Here is a 15,807-nt window from a genome sequence, read left to right as displayed (position 1 = left end):
TTATTTTTTCTAAAAAAGTGAGATAATTCCCTTATTAGTCCATTATTGAAATTTCTGAATGATGATAGCATATGATAATATCCTTCAAGTGACAGGATATGACAGTAATAATAATAATTCATAGTAATGTGGGATTTTATAACTTAAAAAGTGATTATCTCACACAAATATTTGCAGTTTCATGTACAATCATCCTTTTCTTCTACTATGTTATAGAAATGCTTATTTTATTTCTTAAGTTCACAATAAAAAATTAAATTAAAAAAGGAAAAAGAAAAAAGTATTTGAAAAAGAAAAAGAATCTCACCTTCTACAGTTATCTTATAGTTGTAAGATAACTAATATAAATATTATTCTCATTTTATGGATGAAGAAACTGACAAAATAGATTGATTCTTAATTTAACATATTATATGATTTATAAGAGATAAGTCAGGACTTGGATTTAGCTTTCTGACTACAAATCCTGGCTCTTTTCAATAGACCACTTGCTTATCTAATATTGTGTCAAGTTTACAGAAAGTAACTTGTAAAGACCTATAGGAAATACAAAGTTGAAGAAGCATCTTTACCCAAAAGACCTGCAATTTAATTGTGTACTTGTTGGGGTTGGAACTTCTAGGGGCTATTTATGCTTTCCATGATGATTTCAGTAAGGATGAGATATTTTCATGCAGTGCTGGTGGAACTGTGAATAGGTGCAACCATTCTGGAGCCCAAGTAGAATTATGCAAGAAAATCACTAAACTCTTCATATCCTTTTACCCAGACAGAGATCCTAATCAAGTTTAGACTTCTAAAGAAGAAATGACAGTAAGAAATCCATAGGTAGAATATGTTCATACCAGTTGTTATTTAGATAATCACTGAATCTCTGATTTCATTGGTATAGACAATTCCCATAAGAGAGTACTTCCCTTTTTATCAGTCAGTGGACTCCTTTTTTGCAAATGAGTCTTAGAAAGTTGTCTAGAATACTGAGACATACTGCCTATATATGTCAGAAGAGGGACTTTAGGCTTGGTCTTTAAGTGGGTAAAACTTTCTCTGAGGCTGGGGTTAAGTGACTTGCCCAGGGTCACACAGCTAGGAAGTGTTAAGTGTCTGAGATCACATTTGAACTCAGGTCCTCCTGAATTCAGGGCTGGTGCTCTATCCACTGCGCCACCTAGCTGCCCCATAGACTTCATCAGTTACAGGATTAAAAGCATTGCCAAGGAAACAGGCCACTGTCCCCCAACTAGCAACAATGAGGGCTAAATACAAGCAAGTCTTTGACTGCAGGTAGCTTCTCAGCAGGTGGTCTGGACTGGGAGAATTTGATTGTATCTCTTCAGAGGCTCAAGTGACCTACTCTCAGCAACCTTTATGTTTAGATTTGGATGAAAGGAGGCCCTTTTATTCTTTTAGAATGTTTAGTCCCTGCCAGAAGGTAATGTTTTCTTGAGTCTTTGAAGGGCATTTTTAATAGATTGTTTCTATTTTTAAAAATTCACAGTGAACAAGTATTTGACTCTTATCCAAGGATGCGGAATCTGGGACTCAGCATTTAGTCAGTCTCTACCGGAGAAATGATACTAGTGTTACTTTCTTTTCTGACTCAATGTAAATGATTTAACATAATTTTAGAGGGGTTTTCCAATCATTTCTCAGAAAGCTTCATGGAAAATATCACTTGAGGAAAGTTTAGTAGTGACTTTAGAACTCAAGTGTGAATTAGTCATTCAGGCTGGGTTAAGTTGACAAAATTAAAAATGATAATTTACTTCATTTTTAAATAGGTGGAAGAACCAACAAGGGGAAATTCTAGTCTGAATTTTATTTATTTTTTTTTAGAGCTTTTCTGTTTTATTTATTTTTAAAATATTATTTTATTTTCCCCAAATTATGTCAAGACAATTTTTAGCATTCTTTTTTTAAACAAGATTTTGAGTTTCAAAGTTTTTTCCTCTCCATCTCCTCCCTTCTTCCAAAAATGATAGTCCATTTGATATAGATTTTACATGATATAGGTACATGTAATATCATGTAAAACATATTAGTCACAGTTGTAAAAAAAGAAACTGATCAAAAGGAAAATAGCCCTGAAAAAGACTGAAGTGGAAAAAAACATGCTTCAGTCTGCATTTAGAATCCTTCCATTCTTTATCTAGATGTGATAGCATTTTCCTTCACGAGTCCTTTGTATTTGTCTTGGATCATTGTGTTGATGAGAAGAGCTGAGCCATTCATAATTGGTCATCATGCAGTATTACTGATTCTGTGTATGGTTTTCCTGGTTCTGTTCATTTCATTTTGCATCAGTTCACCATGTTTTTCCAGGTTTTTCTGAAATCTTCCTGTTAATCATTTCTTATTGCACAATAATTATTATGCCATCACATTTATATGCCATGACTTGCTTAGTCATTCCCCAATTGATGGGCATCCCTTTAATTTCCAATATTTTGTCCCCATGAAATTAGCTATTATAAATATTTTTGCTCATGTCAGATCTTTTCCCTTTTTTATGATCTTTTTGGGATACAGACCTATTTGTGGTATTACACAATTTAGTTGCCCTTAGAGAATAATTCTAAATTGTTCTCCAGAATGGTTGGATTAGTTCAGAACTTCCCCAACAGTGCATTAGTATCTCGATTTTCCTACATCTTCTCTAACATGTATCATTTCCCTTTAATTATTATATTTATAATTATAGTTATATTAATTATACTGAAAGGTATGAGGTAGTATTTCAGAGTCCTTTTTATTTGCAGTTCTCTAGTTAAAAGTTAAAAAGAGCTCTTCTTCATAAGACTAGAAAAGTTTGATTTCTTTAGCTGAAAACTGTCCATTCATATCCTTTGACCATTTATCAAGTGGGAAATAGCTTGATGCTAAGAGAATTGAGCAGAACCAGGAGATCATTGTGCATGGCATCATACAATGTTGTTGTTGCCATGCACAATGATCTCCTGGTTCTGCTCAGTTGAGTGAAATGATTTGGACCAGTTCCAATGGTCTTGTGATGAAGAGAACCATCTGCACTCAAACAGAGGACTGTGGGGACTGAGTATGGACCACAACATAGCATTTTCACTCTTTTTGTTGTTGTTGTTTGCTTATCTTTTGTTTTCTTTCTCCTTTTTTCCTTTTTGATCTGATTTTTATTGATAATTGTGGAAATATGTATAGAAGACTTGCACATGTTTAGCATATATTGGGTTATTTGCCATCTAGGGGAGGGGGTGGGCCCAAGGGAAGAAAAATTTGAAACACAAGGTTTTGCAAGGGTGAATGTTGAAAATTATCTCCCCATATGTTTTGAAAATAAAAAACTTTAATAAAAATAAATATGAATAGGGGAAAAGGAGTTGCTATTCATGGTTTGATGTTAACTTGGTATGAGGTATCCAGTGGTGTACCTCACAAGGATCTATGATTGACTTTGTGCTGTTTAACATTTTATCAACAATTTGGTTAACAGATGGAAGACTTATCAAATTGCAGTTTATACTAAGCTGGGAGGATTGGCTAACATCCAAGATGGTGGAGTCAGTCTTGACAGGTTTAGAGCACTGGAGTGATCTAATAAGATGATATTTAATATGAATTTTTAATTTGAGTTCAAAAATTAATGTCACAAGTACAATATAGAAGATACATGCTTAGATATCAGTTGATTTGAAAAAGACTTGGGGGTGGGGAGAGGGCAATTGAGGAACTCCTTGTGTCTCAATATGAGTTAACTCTATAATATAGAAGCCTCCAAAAATAAAATCTTGAACAATTTTGGGCTACAGAGCATCAGAACTTCCAAGAATAAGGAAGTTGATAATCCTGGTTGCACAACAAATAGAGCACTGTGTTCTGGGCAGCACTCTTTATGAAGGACATTGATAAACTGGGGAATGTCTAGAGGAAACCAGTACAATGAAGGATCTCAAGTTCACATAAACATTGACTGAAAGAATAAGAAAATATTTAGTCTAGAGAAGATCTGGGCAGAGCCTGACAACAATTTTTAAATCTTTGTAAGGCAATTATAAGGAAAGAGAGAATAAAATTGCTCTGTTTTTTGCCTTCAGAAAGCATCAGTAGAGATAGGTGGAAGTTACAGAGACAAATTTTATCTTTGTATCTGGGATCACATAGCTAGGAATGTTTAGAAATAGTATTTAAAACTCAGAGATCTCTTGTGAGTTCAGATCTCTTATCCTTAAGAGGTAGGCTTTCAATAAAGATTTGTTTTATTCTTGTTTTTCAATATCTTGTCATATATATACACCCCAGGGACACTGATGAAGACACTATCACCTCTTATCTTGATTATTGCAGCAGCCTCTTGGTTTCCCTCATTCCAGTCCATCCTAAATATTGCTGTTAACGTATTTTGCCTTAATTTCAAATCTGACTTGTTCATTTCACTTCTAATTAACTCCAGTGGTTCCTTGTTACCTCTAGAATAAAATACAAATGCCTTTGTTTAGCTTGTAAGACCCTATGAAACCTCCAGCATTATTGAATATTACTCACCCTTTCCTACTCTTTTAACCAGCTAAACTGGTCTTCTTGGTGTTCCTCACACAAGACACTCCACCTCTCATGTTTGTTGCTTTGCACTGGTCACTCCTATACTTGGAACACATTCTCTCCTAATCTCTCTCTTCCTCTAAGATGCATCTCAGTCATCATCTTCTGCTGGAAGCCTTTCCTGATCTGCCTCAACTTTTAGTGCTCTTCCCTCCCCCCCTCCCCTCCCCCCCTCCCCGCCCCAACTACTTTGTATTTAAATATTTTGCATATTTGGCATATATTTACAATGGTTAACTCTATGGTGTATATAGTTTTTTTATATGTGCTTGTGTCCTATTCATTAGAATATAAGCTCATTTTGAGTAGGGATTGTTTTATTCTTTGCATATGTAACCCCAGCTCCAAGTACAGTGACAGACATAAAGTAGGCATTAAATAAATATTGGTTGATTGAGTGATTGACAGGAGTTAGGGATTCCTGACTTATATTACTGCTGCTAGAATTACAAGAGTGTATCCCTTGGTTCTGTCGGTGCTAGTGCAGGAAGGGCTGGAGCTGGGATTCCTTTTCCTTGGCATTTGGGAACCACTTGCAAGGGGGGGAAGCCTTAGATGAGGGAATTACATGGACTAATGATGGGCAGTAGTTTGGTGATGAAGCAATTGACAAGAGTTCCCAACAACATCAGTGAAACCTAATGGGAAATTAAAGAATCACCTTAATGCAATTAGATGATTTAGAGGAGATAAAGGAACAATGACCTAGGCTACCTTAAAGAAGAGTTACCTTTTAGTACTTTTCCTAAAGGCTAGCAGAAAATTGGATTTTTCTTTACTTCTGACTTGCTACTGTGAGTTTACAGATGGCTCAGTAAAAACTGAGCCAAAAAGTGAAAGATGGTCAAATTGTTACATCCAACTCTTTTTTTTTCAGGTTGTGGCCTGGAAAATACCGGTTATTTGGATTTCCTCCAAAGCTCCAACTGGGGGAATTTCCATGTTTCCTTTGCTATTACATATTAATGAGAACAACTATTCACATTTTTATTGTGATTTGAGATTTAACTGAGCATTCTCCCCCACCCACAAAAATCCTTCAAGGCAGGTCATGTGAATATTGTAATATTCCTTAAAGACATAAAGGTTATGGTATATGAATGGTATGGAATATTATTGCTCTGTAAGAAATGACCAGCAGGAGGAATACAGAGAGGCTTGGAGAGACTTACATCAACTGATGCTGAGTGAAATGAGCAGAACCAGAAGATCACTATACACTTCAACAGAAATACTGTATGAGGATGTATTCTGATAGAAGTGGAAATCTTCAACATAAAGAAGATCCAACTCACTTCCAGTTGATCAATGATGGACAGAAATAACTATACCCAGAGAAGGAACACTGGGAAGTGAATGTAAATTGTTAGCACTACTGTCTATCTACCCAGGTTACTTATACCTTCGGAAGCTAATAATTAATATGCAACAAGAAAATGGTATTTACACACATATATTGTATCTAGGTTATATTGTAACACATGTAAAATGTATGGGATTACCTGTCATGGGGGGGGGAGGGAGTGAAGGGAGGGAGGAGATAATTTGGAAAAATGAATAAAAAAAAAAAAAAAAGACATAAAGGTAATGAAGACCAAAGAAGTGATTTGCTTAAGATTATGGAACTAAAAGGAGATAGACTTCAAACTCAAACTTAAGACTTCCAACTCCAAGCTCAGTATACTATAAATTCCAGAACACTATCTCCCCTGTTCTGGTGAGCTCAGGATCTTTTAGGGAAACTACTTGGGGTATAGGAAAAGGAATAAAAATGGAGGAAACGGGAAATGCTTTAGCAAGAATGGTTTATTGACTTTGCCCAAGTTAATAACAAAGTGGAAATAGTGCTTTGTGGAAAAATGTGATACTATTAGCTCCATGAAAGATGGTCCTTTCTACCTTGCCAAACCTCTATTAATGGTTGTTGCCACAGAGAAAAATGACATTTATTTAGTCCTTTGGGTTGCTCACTACAGCTGTAGTTGAAAAAGAGAATGGGCTCAGTTGGGCAGCAATAGTATAGTGACGGTGACCAGCATCATTGGCAGTGAACACCACCTGGAAGGGAAAACAACCACCATTAGAATTAGTGCCTGGAGAATGAAAAATATGAAAGATCAATTCAAAGTTTATGTGGCAGGAACTTTCAAGCTGGTTTTCTTTTCCTTCATAATTTGCTTACTCTTTCACAATATGAGGAATTTTTATAACAAGTAGAGCAATACTAGAAAATAGAATGAAGTAGTGAAAGTCTTATCTATAGAGCTTGTGAAGGAGAAAGTAAAGGGTGGGGCAAGAAACCCATCCCTGGAAGTGTTAGGGATTCACATCAAAATAATGAACTGGATAATGGGATTTCTGGTATCTTATCTAACTCTAGCGTGGTATGATAGACAAATTCATCAGGTGGGATGCTTTTTGAAAAAAAAGAATGTTATTTTTTTTTTTTTTTTTTTTTTTTTTGTTAAAACAGTTTCAAAAAGTTTGAACAGGAAATGGAAATTCAAATGTATTACTGACTTACGCTACTGACCTTACATTCCCTCTTCAGAGAAAAGAGTTCCCAATACAAAGAAGAAAAAAGATAGTTTTTGTTTTCAATGACTTAATAGTTTACTATATATCAATACTAATAAAACCTAGAATTAAATAAGTGCCTTTATATGTCTTCTGCCCCTAAAGTTTTTCTTTAGTGGAGATGTGGAAGGAGCCTACTTAAGATTGGGAATAAATGAATAAAAATGAAGTTTACAGAGGTAGCACAGAGTGGATAGTGGTCTGATTTGGATGAGACAAGGATGAAAGAAAGCTGGAAAGACAGCATGAAACCAAGTTTGTGAGGTCTAGAATTAGGAGTTTTTATTTTATCTGATATAAAAGTCTTATAGTCAAAACAATGCTTTAGGAAAATTATTTTTAGTTATATGAAGGATATATTAGAGAGGAGAGAGAGGAAGACTCTTTTCCTCTCTTCTTATCAGGAAGACCAATTGGGATGTTATCACAATAATCCATAGGGCTCACATTAGGGTATGATTGTGGCAATGGAAAAGAGGAGACAAATATAAGAGAAATTGCAGACAGGAGTAAGGGAATGGTGAGAGAAAAAAAAGACTCAGATCTGACTAAAAATTGGGGCCTGGGTGAGGAATTCTACAAGGCTTCCTCAGTAGAACTAAGAAAGGTGGAACTGGGGACCAGGTCTGGAGGAAAGGTTAATGAGTTCCATGTTGCACATTTTGAGTTAGAGGTGTTAAGCTGGAGATGTCCAACAGATAGTTGAATAGGAAAATCTGGAATTTAGGAAATAGATTGGAGCTAGATGTGTCAATTTGGAAGTTTGTTAGGTGGCATATCAGGATAGGAAATGTTCTTTACTTTTAAGGATATTGAAGATCCAAGCCTGTTTACAGGCAAAGGGGGAAAAGCTAATAGAGAGGAAGCAAATGGAGATGAAAAAAAAATATGGGGCCAGTTGCTTCCAGAAGACAAGAGATTTGACTAAGAGCCAAGGTGTAAAAGGATTAATCTTTGTAAGGAAGACTGCCATTTCAACTTAGACTGAAGGGAAGAGAATGAGATTTTGAGGTTTGGAGGAAGGGAGATAAAGGAACTTAAGATAGAGTCCATCTCAGTTGGAAACTTGAGGAAAAATCAGAAGATCGGAAGCAGTGTCTCTAGGGAGCAATAATATCCATAAGGTTTTAAAAAAAGGATTGGGGTGCTTCTGTGAACGTCTAGTTGAAGTTGGAGAACATGAATCTGTAGCAGACCCATTTAAGATTTTTTTGAGGCTTCTCTCATTTGTACTTAGCTCTGGGTTTTGAAATCCAGCACTTAGATTTTATGTACTACTGAATGTGGAGACAAGCACTACTTATGTAACTAGTTTTGTTATTGAAAAGAAAAATAAATGCTTATTATACACACATAAAAACTTCGATACTGAATGGAAAGCAAAAATGTTTGAGGTGTCTCTGCTATAAGTAGGAAATAGAAATTCTGAAATCAAATACATTTGGGTCAAGGTAAACTAATGCAGTTCTACTTGGTTAGGTTAGTTATTCAAATTTGTATTCCTTCTATTCCTTATCCTTATGAAGAATCCACCAGAGGACCCAAATCTTTGCCTGCTGAGGTTATATTGCTAACTCAAGGAAATATTTCATGATTCTGAATGACTATAGGGTAAAATTGGTATTTTCTAGATATCTGTTTTCAAAGATGTGCTATAAATGGACTTTTATATTTTTCTTCCCCTAAATGAATTCAGAAGTATTAGGGGATAGCTAGTCCTTCATCTGTGGGTCACCCATATCAAAAAGAGAAACCCAGTATTCCATTATACTCACATCTGCATACTCATGGAATGGGGAAATACCAAAGGCTTTCCAATAGGAGACGGTATCAAATTCCACCTTGTATAAACCTTCTCCAAATTGGTCATCACTTGTGAGTTCATGGATTTCTCCATTGTTATTGGTTTTCCTGGACAATGAAAAAGTGAATGTTAAATAGTCTATGGCTCTAGAGGCATCAAGAAAATAATTAACAAGATGACACTAACACTGGTAAAATATAATTATGTACATAATATAACCCAAACATCATTTCTGCCATATAATTTCAGACACTTTACTAGGGTTGTTTCAATAAGGATACCAGATGTTTATGAGGCATATAACAAAAAAAAAAAAAATCATTATTTCTAGCCTAGAAGATTATTTTCTTTTGCATTGGACGGTGGAGAAAATATTCATACATATTCATCATGAGTCTCTAGTGCTTTGCAGGGAAGTAAGTTCTTAATCAATGTTTGTTGAATAGCATTATATAAAGTGAACAGTTTGGATTAGCTGATCTCTGAGGTCCCTTATAACTCTAAATTCTATGAAATAAATTGAATAATTCAGTTTCCAAATGCAGTTCTCACACCAAAAATTTGCATTCTTCTCTCATATGACATGAGTGTTTTATAGTTCAAGGAAATTTGGATGTGTGAGGAGACATCTAAGGTAAAAAAAAGAACAGGAAACTTACCCCTTTATTTACTTAAGCTCCCCAGTTACTGGCCTACAAATGGAATTTGTATAGTTTTTGTTGTTTCCTAAAGGTTAACTATAGGATTAACCCAATAACATCACGTGGCCAAAGGGTACAGAATTTGTAAGAAACAGAGGAATATGGAAAGTAGCTGTGTTCTTGATAGCTCTGCACCTTCTCTTTAGTCCTTTCTTTGATTGTTTTACTCTTTTTTTCTAATACAGAAAAAAATAACTTTATTTGGATGTACCATTTTCTTTTCCTTGACAATCATTTTCATACCAAACATCTGAATTTTCAGTTGTTAGAATGGCATTACCTGCTTAGACTACTCTACTGGCCTACTTTTTAAGTTCTACTTGGTATTTTGTGTAGACAAAAGTGATCAAACAAATACAAATTCAATTAAAATCCTTTCAAGAAAATAGATTTCCTAATGATGGGTGAAGAATCATGATGTGGTTATTACAGATTCAATTAAACAACAAAAGTATTCTTTTAAAGGGATATAAATACTAAGCAGCTTTTCTTCCATTCTGTTTTGTAAGGCTAGATTAGCTGCTCTATCTTTAGATCAACTTACTGAATTTTATTAATAGGTTCAGTGATTTCTGAAAATCTTCAAGGATAGGGATTCCTGGATGAGCAGGATTAAGAAATCACTTTTGTATTGAATAGCAGGTATTACCTGGAAGTAGATCACAGAATCATAAAACTAGAGCTGGAAGGAATCTTAAGATCATTGAATCCAATCCCCTCATATTATAGATGAATAAACTGAAGTCCAGAGAGATTAAGTAAATGCCCAGGGACTCATATCAGGCTAGGTCTAAGATGGGATTTGAGTCTATCTCTCAAAAAAGCTTTTTGAATTATCTAACAGCACTAGCCCAAGAGTTGACACTTGAAATTTATCTTGGTTCAGCTGTTTCTAGCAGTATTTTTCATCTTTCTGGGTCTTATCTGCAAAATGGGGATTAAAAAATTTATACAATCTATATCCAAAGGTGACTATAAGGAACAAAAGAAATAATGTTTATGAAGCTATTTTTGAAATATAAAAAAAAAAAACTCTACCCTTCTTTGGAATATTTGGGATTTTCTAGAAGTGGATATTCCCTCCATTGCTTTAAATCACAATTCTTCTATACCTGGGACTTCATGAGATGCTTGTGGCCAATCTTCTGATGACCTCTCTATAAAGGATTTACAGTTTTTGAGGATAGGGAGTGTTTCACTCTTGTGGTACCAGTGCTTAACTGGTATACTGGATACTTAATAAATATTTTTTCATTGATTGCACTTCTCTAAAATGACTTAAGTTGGTCCTCAGATGATAGGCATATGATACAGTCCATCAATGGACCTGACCTAATAGCCTTTCCAGCTTGATAGAATCCACTGAAACTTTGTTTCTTGCTGACATATGGTTGGGGAACCTGGGATTGACTCTGTACTAAAAAAAATCTGAGCAGACATTCATCCCGAAGTAATACCTCTGTTTCCTTTACAAATGTTTGAAGTTTAATATATGGGATTATAGTATCTTTTTTCCCCATCTGAATGTCACACTCTGTGACAAATAGTAAAGGAGCAATTGGAAAAATGAATAACTAGAGACTACAGTTATATAATAAATATAAATAATTTTTGCAAAGGACAGGTGCTAGTTACTTACCCACTTGCAAAGAGCTCCCAAGTTTGCTCCTCAGTTTTTTTGAACACTTTTACATCCACATTGACCGCTGGGCTTCCTCGAACTGAATCAAGAACTTTAACCATCAGAGGGCACTTGGAATCCTCAGCTCCATGGGCCTGTGGAAGGCAACAGAAAAACTCAGTGGGGTATTGGATAGCTAAAGTGAGCTGGGCAACTATATTATCCAATGTTCTAAAAGTATATGCATTGATTCTAAAGTTACTATAGAGATCCCATCATTATCATTGTCAAAAATAGCTAGCACTTTATTGTTTTTTACATGTTATCTCATTTGATCCTTATAATAACTACAAAAGTAAGTGTTATTATCTCCATTTGACAGATAAGGAAATTGAGGATAATGAGGTTTCATACAGATAGGGTCTGAGACAGGGTATGGACTCAGGTCTCGTCAGTGTGCAATCCTTTCAGTATAATTTTTATAATCAATTAAAGCATTAGATATCTATCTGATTGAAACTTTTTTTTTTTTTTTCCCAAATCAAAAATCTCCAAAGGTTCAAAGGTAAGTATATCACTGAATCATGAAATAGCCAATTTGGAAGGGATCTCATAGGCCATCAAGTCAAATTTGTACTTGAGTGAAACTCTCTTCTACAATATGTCTGACAAGAGTTATCCAGGATTCACTTGAAGACTCCAATGAAAGGGAGCCTCCTGTAGCTTAAGGCAACTTAGTCCACTTTGGGACAGTTTAAAATTTTTAGAAGTTCTATTGTCTTTTGGAGTGGGGGAGATATATAGCCAAAGGACTTCAGTATAATTTCATTTACATTGGTTCTCTATGCAGAAATTTCATAAGGAAAGCTAGGATTAATTCCACTTCTATTTCCATTATTCATCAGCAATTACTAAGACACCAACTGCTCCAAAGGAGCATTTAGAACACAAGCAGAGAATTTGTTAACTCCCTGCTCAGTTCAGTTGACATTTGTTGGAACTTAACCCTCTCTGGGGGATACTTCAATTTAATTGAATTTTAAAAGGTAGGTCATTAATTATAAAAAAATTGAAAAGTAACTTAACCATTTTTACCTTGTCAACTATGGATATGAGAGGCTTACCACAGAAGAACTACTTTCAGTAACCAAACTCACCACAGGTCCAGCCTCAGACAGGAACACCAGGCCAGCGAGGCAAAGGAGCAACAGGGAATGAAAAGCCATCTTGCTGGTAATGAACAAATCTGTATAGCAGCCCCTTCCAGTTTGGGGCTTTTATACCCCAGTCCTTTGAGTTAAGCTGCTTATCCTCTCCTAACGGACCTTAAATCTGCTGATTCTGATTATTTACCTAGTCAACAGAAAGAGAATAAGTAACTCACTCAAATATGAACCTTGTCTGGAGAGATTAGGCTGTCAGAACATTCTGTCTATGGAAAATTGCTAGGATTCATTTGCTTATAATAAAAGCTCATTTTCATCGGAATGTCATTAGTTATTGGATTGTATCAGAAGTATTCTTATATTAGAAAATCACTGGATAAATATCATTGGTGATATTTGCATAGACTATCATTCTTAGGTTAAAGGATTCAAAGGGTTTAAAGCTGGAAGGAAATCTATAGATCATCAAGTCTAGCCTTTTCATTTAACAGATGAGGAAACTGAGACAAAAGAAAGCTTGACCAAGGAATAGAGAGGATAAATTGCATAGTTATCACCTTAACTCTAACCTAGGTTTCAAACCCAAGATGATTCAGATACATTAGCTGTGCAAGGTTGGGTGAATCACTTAAGTTTTGTTCCATCTGTAAAATGATGAGCTTTCCTTTTCTCTTTAACTCTTCTGGGATCTTTAACTGCAGATTCAAGCTCCTGCTTTTAGATTATGATTTTAGTTTTTTTTTTTTTTTTTTTTTTAATAGCCCCCTGTATATTCCCATGTTTCTCGTGCTATTTGTTCATTTCAGTAAGAAGATGGAAGTTATAGATGAATTATTTTTTTCCTTCAACCACAATTTTTCTCTCTATGCGAAAATGGACTGCATTAAAACACATCACATGCCTTAATATATGATGATGAGCCTTCAGAGAAACCCACCTCCTTTCCTATGACAGCATCTGAATGTAAAGAGGTTGCTTTTAGCCAGACTAATTCACCAGAATGCTTTGCATTGTCAGCATTTTCTCCCTGGATTTTTTTGCACTTCCCACACAGAGACCACCTAAGCCCAAGGTAAAATGTCTCCTGTCTAATTGATAAGAGTGAGCAGCTGAGGCAACTAGAGCGGCAGCGGCCATCCAGCATCTTCTCTCCTCTGGCATACCCAGTCCCAGCCAGACCAGCTGCCTTCTGTCAGAATCAGAATTTCAGGGGTATGATCAGACAGCTGTTAGAACTGGAGGCAGTGATTACCATAACATTATATTTAATCTGACAGCCCTGCTAGCCCAGGAACTGAAATCATCTGATAGCATTTATCAAGTGCCAACCCATGTGGGATGCTGTTTTAGGTGCAATACTGAACAATTGAGACAGAGCTTGTCCCTGATGGACACACTGACATAGGCAAATATTGTCCAGGATATAGAGTAGATAAAGATACTAAACAAACATTTGACCAGGGGAGAGACATTTTGAAGCCAAACCATGTTAAATTTTTAACGTGAGCATTTACACCTCAGATATTAGTAAGAGTTGATTTATTATTTTGTTGATTATCTAGACTTAAGAAAGTGTTAAACCACCTCCCTCCTTTCCCCAGTTGTTTTTTAATGGCTAGTTAGATGACATGATACAAAGCTTCTTAAACTGTGTGGGAGATGGGAAATTATGATTTATTATCAGAAAATATTTGCCATATATATTATATACCTATATATCTGGGATCATGTAAAAATTTGTCTGTGAAAAGTGGTTGCAAGTGGAAAAATTTTTAAGAAGGCTTAGCATAATAAATGGGGTGATGGGCCTGGAGTCAGGAAAACCTGGGATTTCCTGAGTTTCCTGTGTGACACTGGACAAGCCAATTGACTTCTGTTTGCCTCAGTTTCTTCAGTTGTAAAATAAAGGTGTAAAATAACACCTTCTGCATAGGGTTGTTGTGAGAATCAAATAAGAAGACATTTGTAAAAACTTAGTATAGAGTAGTACTATATAAATACCTTTTCTTTCTTTTCCCCCCTCTCTAAACCTGGTTATTAAACATTTAGGATGAGTAAACATCCCTGTATTGCTCTATAAACATTGTTTGAATTCAGGAGTAGAATAATCAGGGAATGAAGTCATCACTAAACTGGATACAATATAATATAATAATAACAAAAGTAATGATAACCAATATTTACATAGTACTTTTAAGATTTGCAATGTCCTTTATATGTCTTCTCTCCTATGAACCCATCAATACTCCTGGGTGAGGGCCATCACAAGACTAGTGTCCCATCCTGGGAGGGCTAGAAGAAGTCCTCATATTTCCTTTGATCAGCCTTTGGGCTGAGAATTATCATAGAACTGGAGATGGAAGGTAAATCATCTAGTTATACAAATTTTTACAAATTTTACTGAGGGCACAGGCTCACAGAGACTACATAGACAATATATGATAGAGCCAGTGGTCAAAACTATGTTCTTTGACTCAAAGTCCATCATGCTATAAAGAATAAAAAATGGGGAAAACTAAGCAGTTCATGCTTTGTTGGGTCAATGATGGTATATTCAGTTTGAGATGGTTTGGAAATGGAGTATTATTCAAGATTCAACCAAAGAGAAATTTCAGAGGCAGATAAAGAAACCTGCCCATTATGTATATATGACTAGAGACATTCATGGGATGATATTCATGGGACTGTGGTGATAGCTGAGAAGATGGAGGTGGAGGTGAAGTCAGAGGCTTCCACGAAGACTAGAGTCTGCCTGGGAGCAATCCTAATGAGGTATCCTGGCTCAGGAAGCATTTGAGGGGGCAGAGAGCAAGATGGTGTTTTAAAGCCAATTCTCTTTTCTTTCTTTTTTTTGTTTTTTCCCCATCTGTGTCATGGCTTCTGGTTTTGAAGGCACCCTTACTGATAGGGCTACACTTTGTCTGGGTAACTGAAATGATAAAGACCATTAAGACTTCCGTAGTTCTCTCATTATTTCAGTTGATCCAGCTGATTAGTGTGCATTGCTAGGATATCCAGCTGTTTGAAGACTCATCCTCTGACTCTGACTCATAATAAATAGGTTCATTTCTTGTAACAAAAAACCCCCTGAATGTCTAAATTGTCAGGAGAACTAATTGTCAAAGTGGATAGAGTGCAGACATGGGGGTAAGAAAATCTGAGTTTCCCTCAGCTATTTACTATGGCTGTATGACCCTGGGCAAAATACTGATCTCTTTCGAACTTAGTTTTCCCATCTTTAAAACTGGGACAATAATAGCACCTACTTTACACAGTAAGTATCCAAAGAAATAACCTATGCAAAGTACTTTAGATATCTTACTAAATTATGATCTGATGTCATGAGAGTAAATATCTCCAACC

At 35.6% G+C, this 15,807-nt stretch overlaps 1 protein-coding gene across 1 annotated transcript; it reads right to left on the bottom strand.

The window, feature by feature from the left end:
* Positions 1-6,363: 6,363 nt before the first annotated feature.
* Positions 6,364-12,584, bottom strand: TTR (transthyretin). The gene is made up of 4 exons (XM_074277191.1): positions 12,436-12,584; positions 11,297-11,433; positions 8,928-9,063; positions 6,364-6,633 (listed from the first exon to the last, which is right to left on the bottom strand). Exons 1-4 carry the CDS (start codon positions 12,502-12,504, stop codon positions 6,526-6,528), a joined length of 450 nt encoding a protein of 149 aa, XP_074133292.1. The 5' UTR covers positions 12,505-12,584; the 3' UTR covers positions 6,364-6,525.
* Between the last annotated feature and the right edge of the window lie 3,223 nt (positions 12,585-15,807).

This window comes from Sminthopsis crassicaudata, chromosome 1 (genome assembly GCF_048593235.1).
Source record: "Sminthopsis crassicaudata isolate SCR6 chromosome 1, ASM4859323v1, whole genome shotgun sequence".
NCBI lineage: Eukaryota > Metazoa > Chordata > Mammalia > Dasyuromorphia > Dasyuridae > Sminthopsis > Sminthopsis crassicaudata.
The sequence above is the reverse complement of the archived record's forward strand: the minus strand, read 5'-3'. Positions and strand labels throughout refer to the sequence as shown.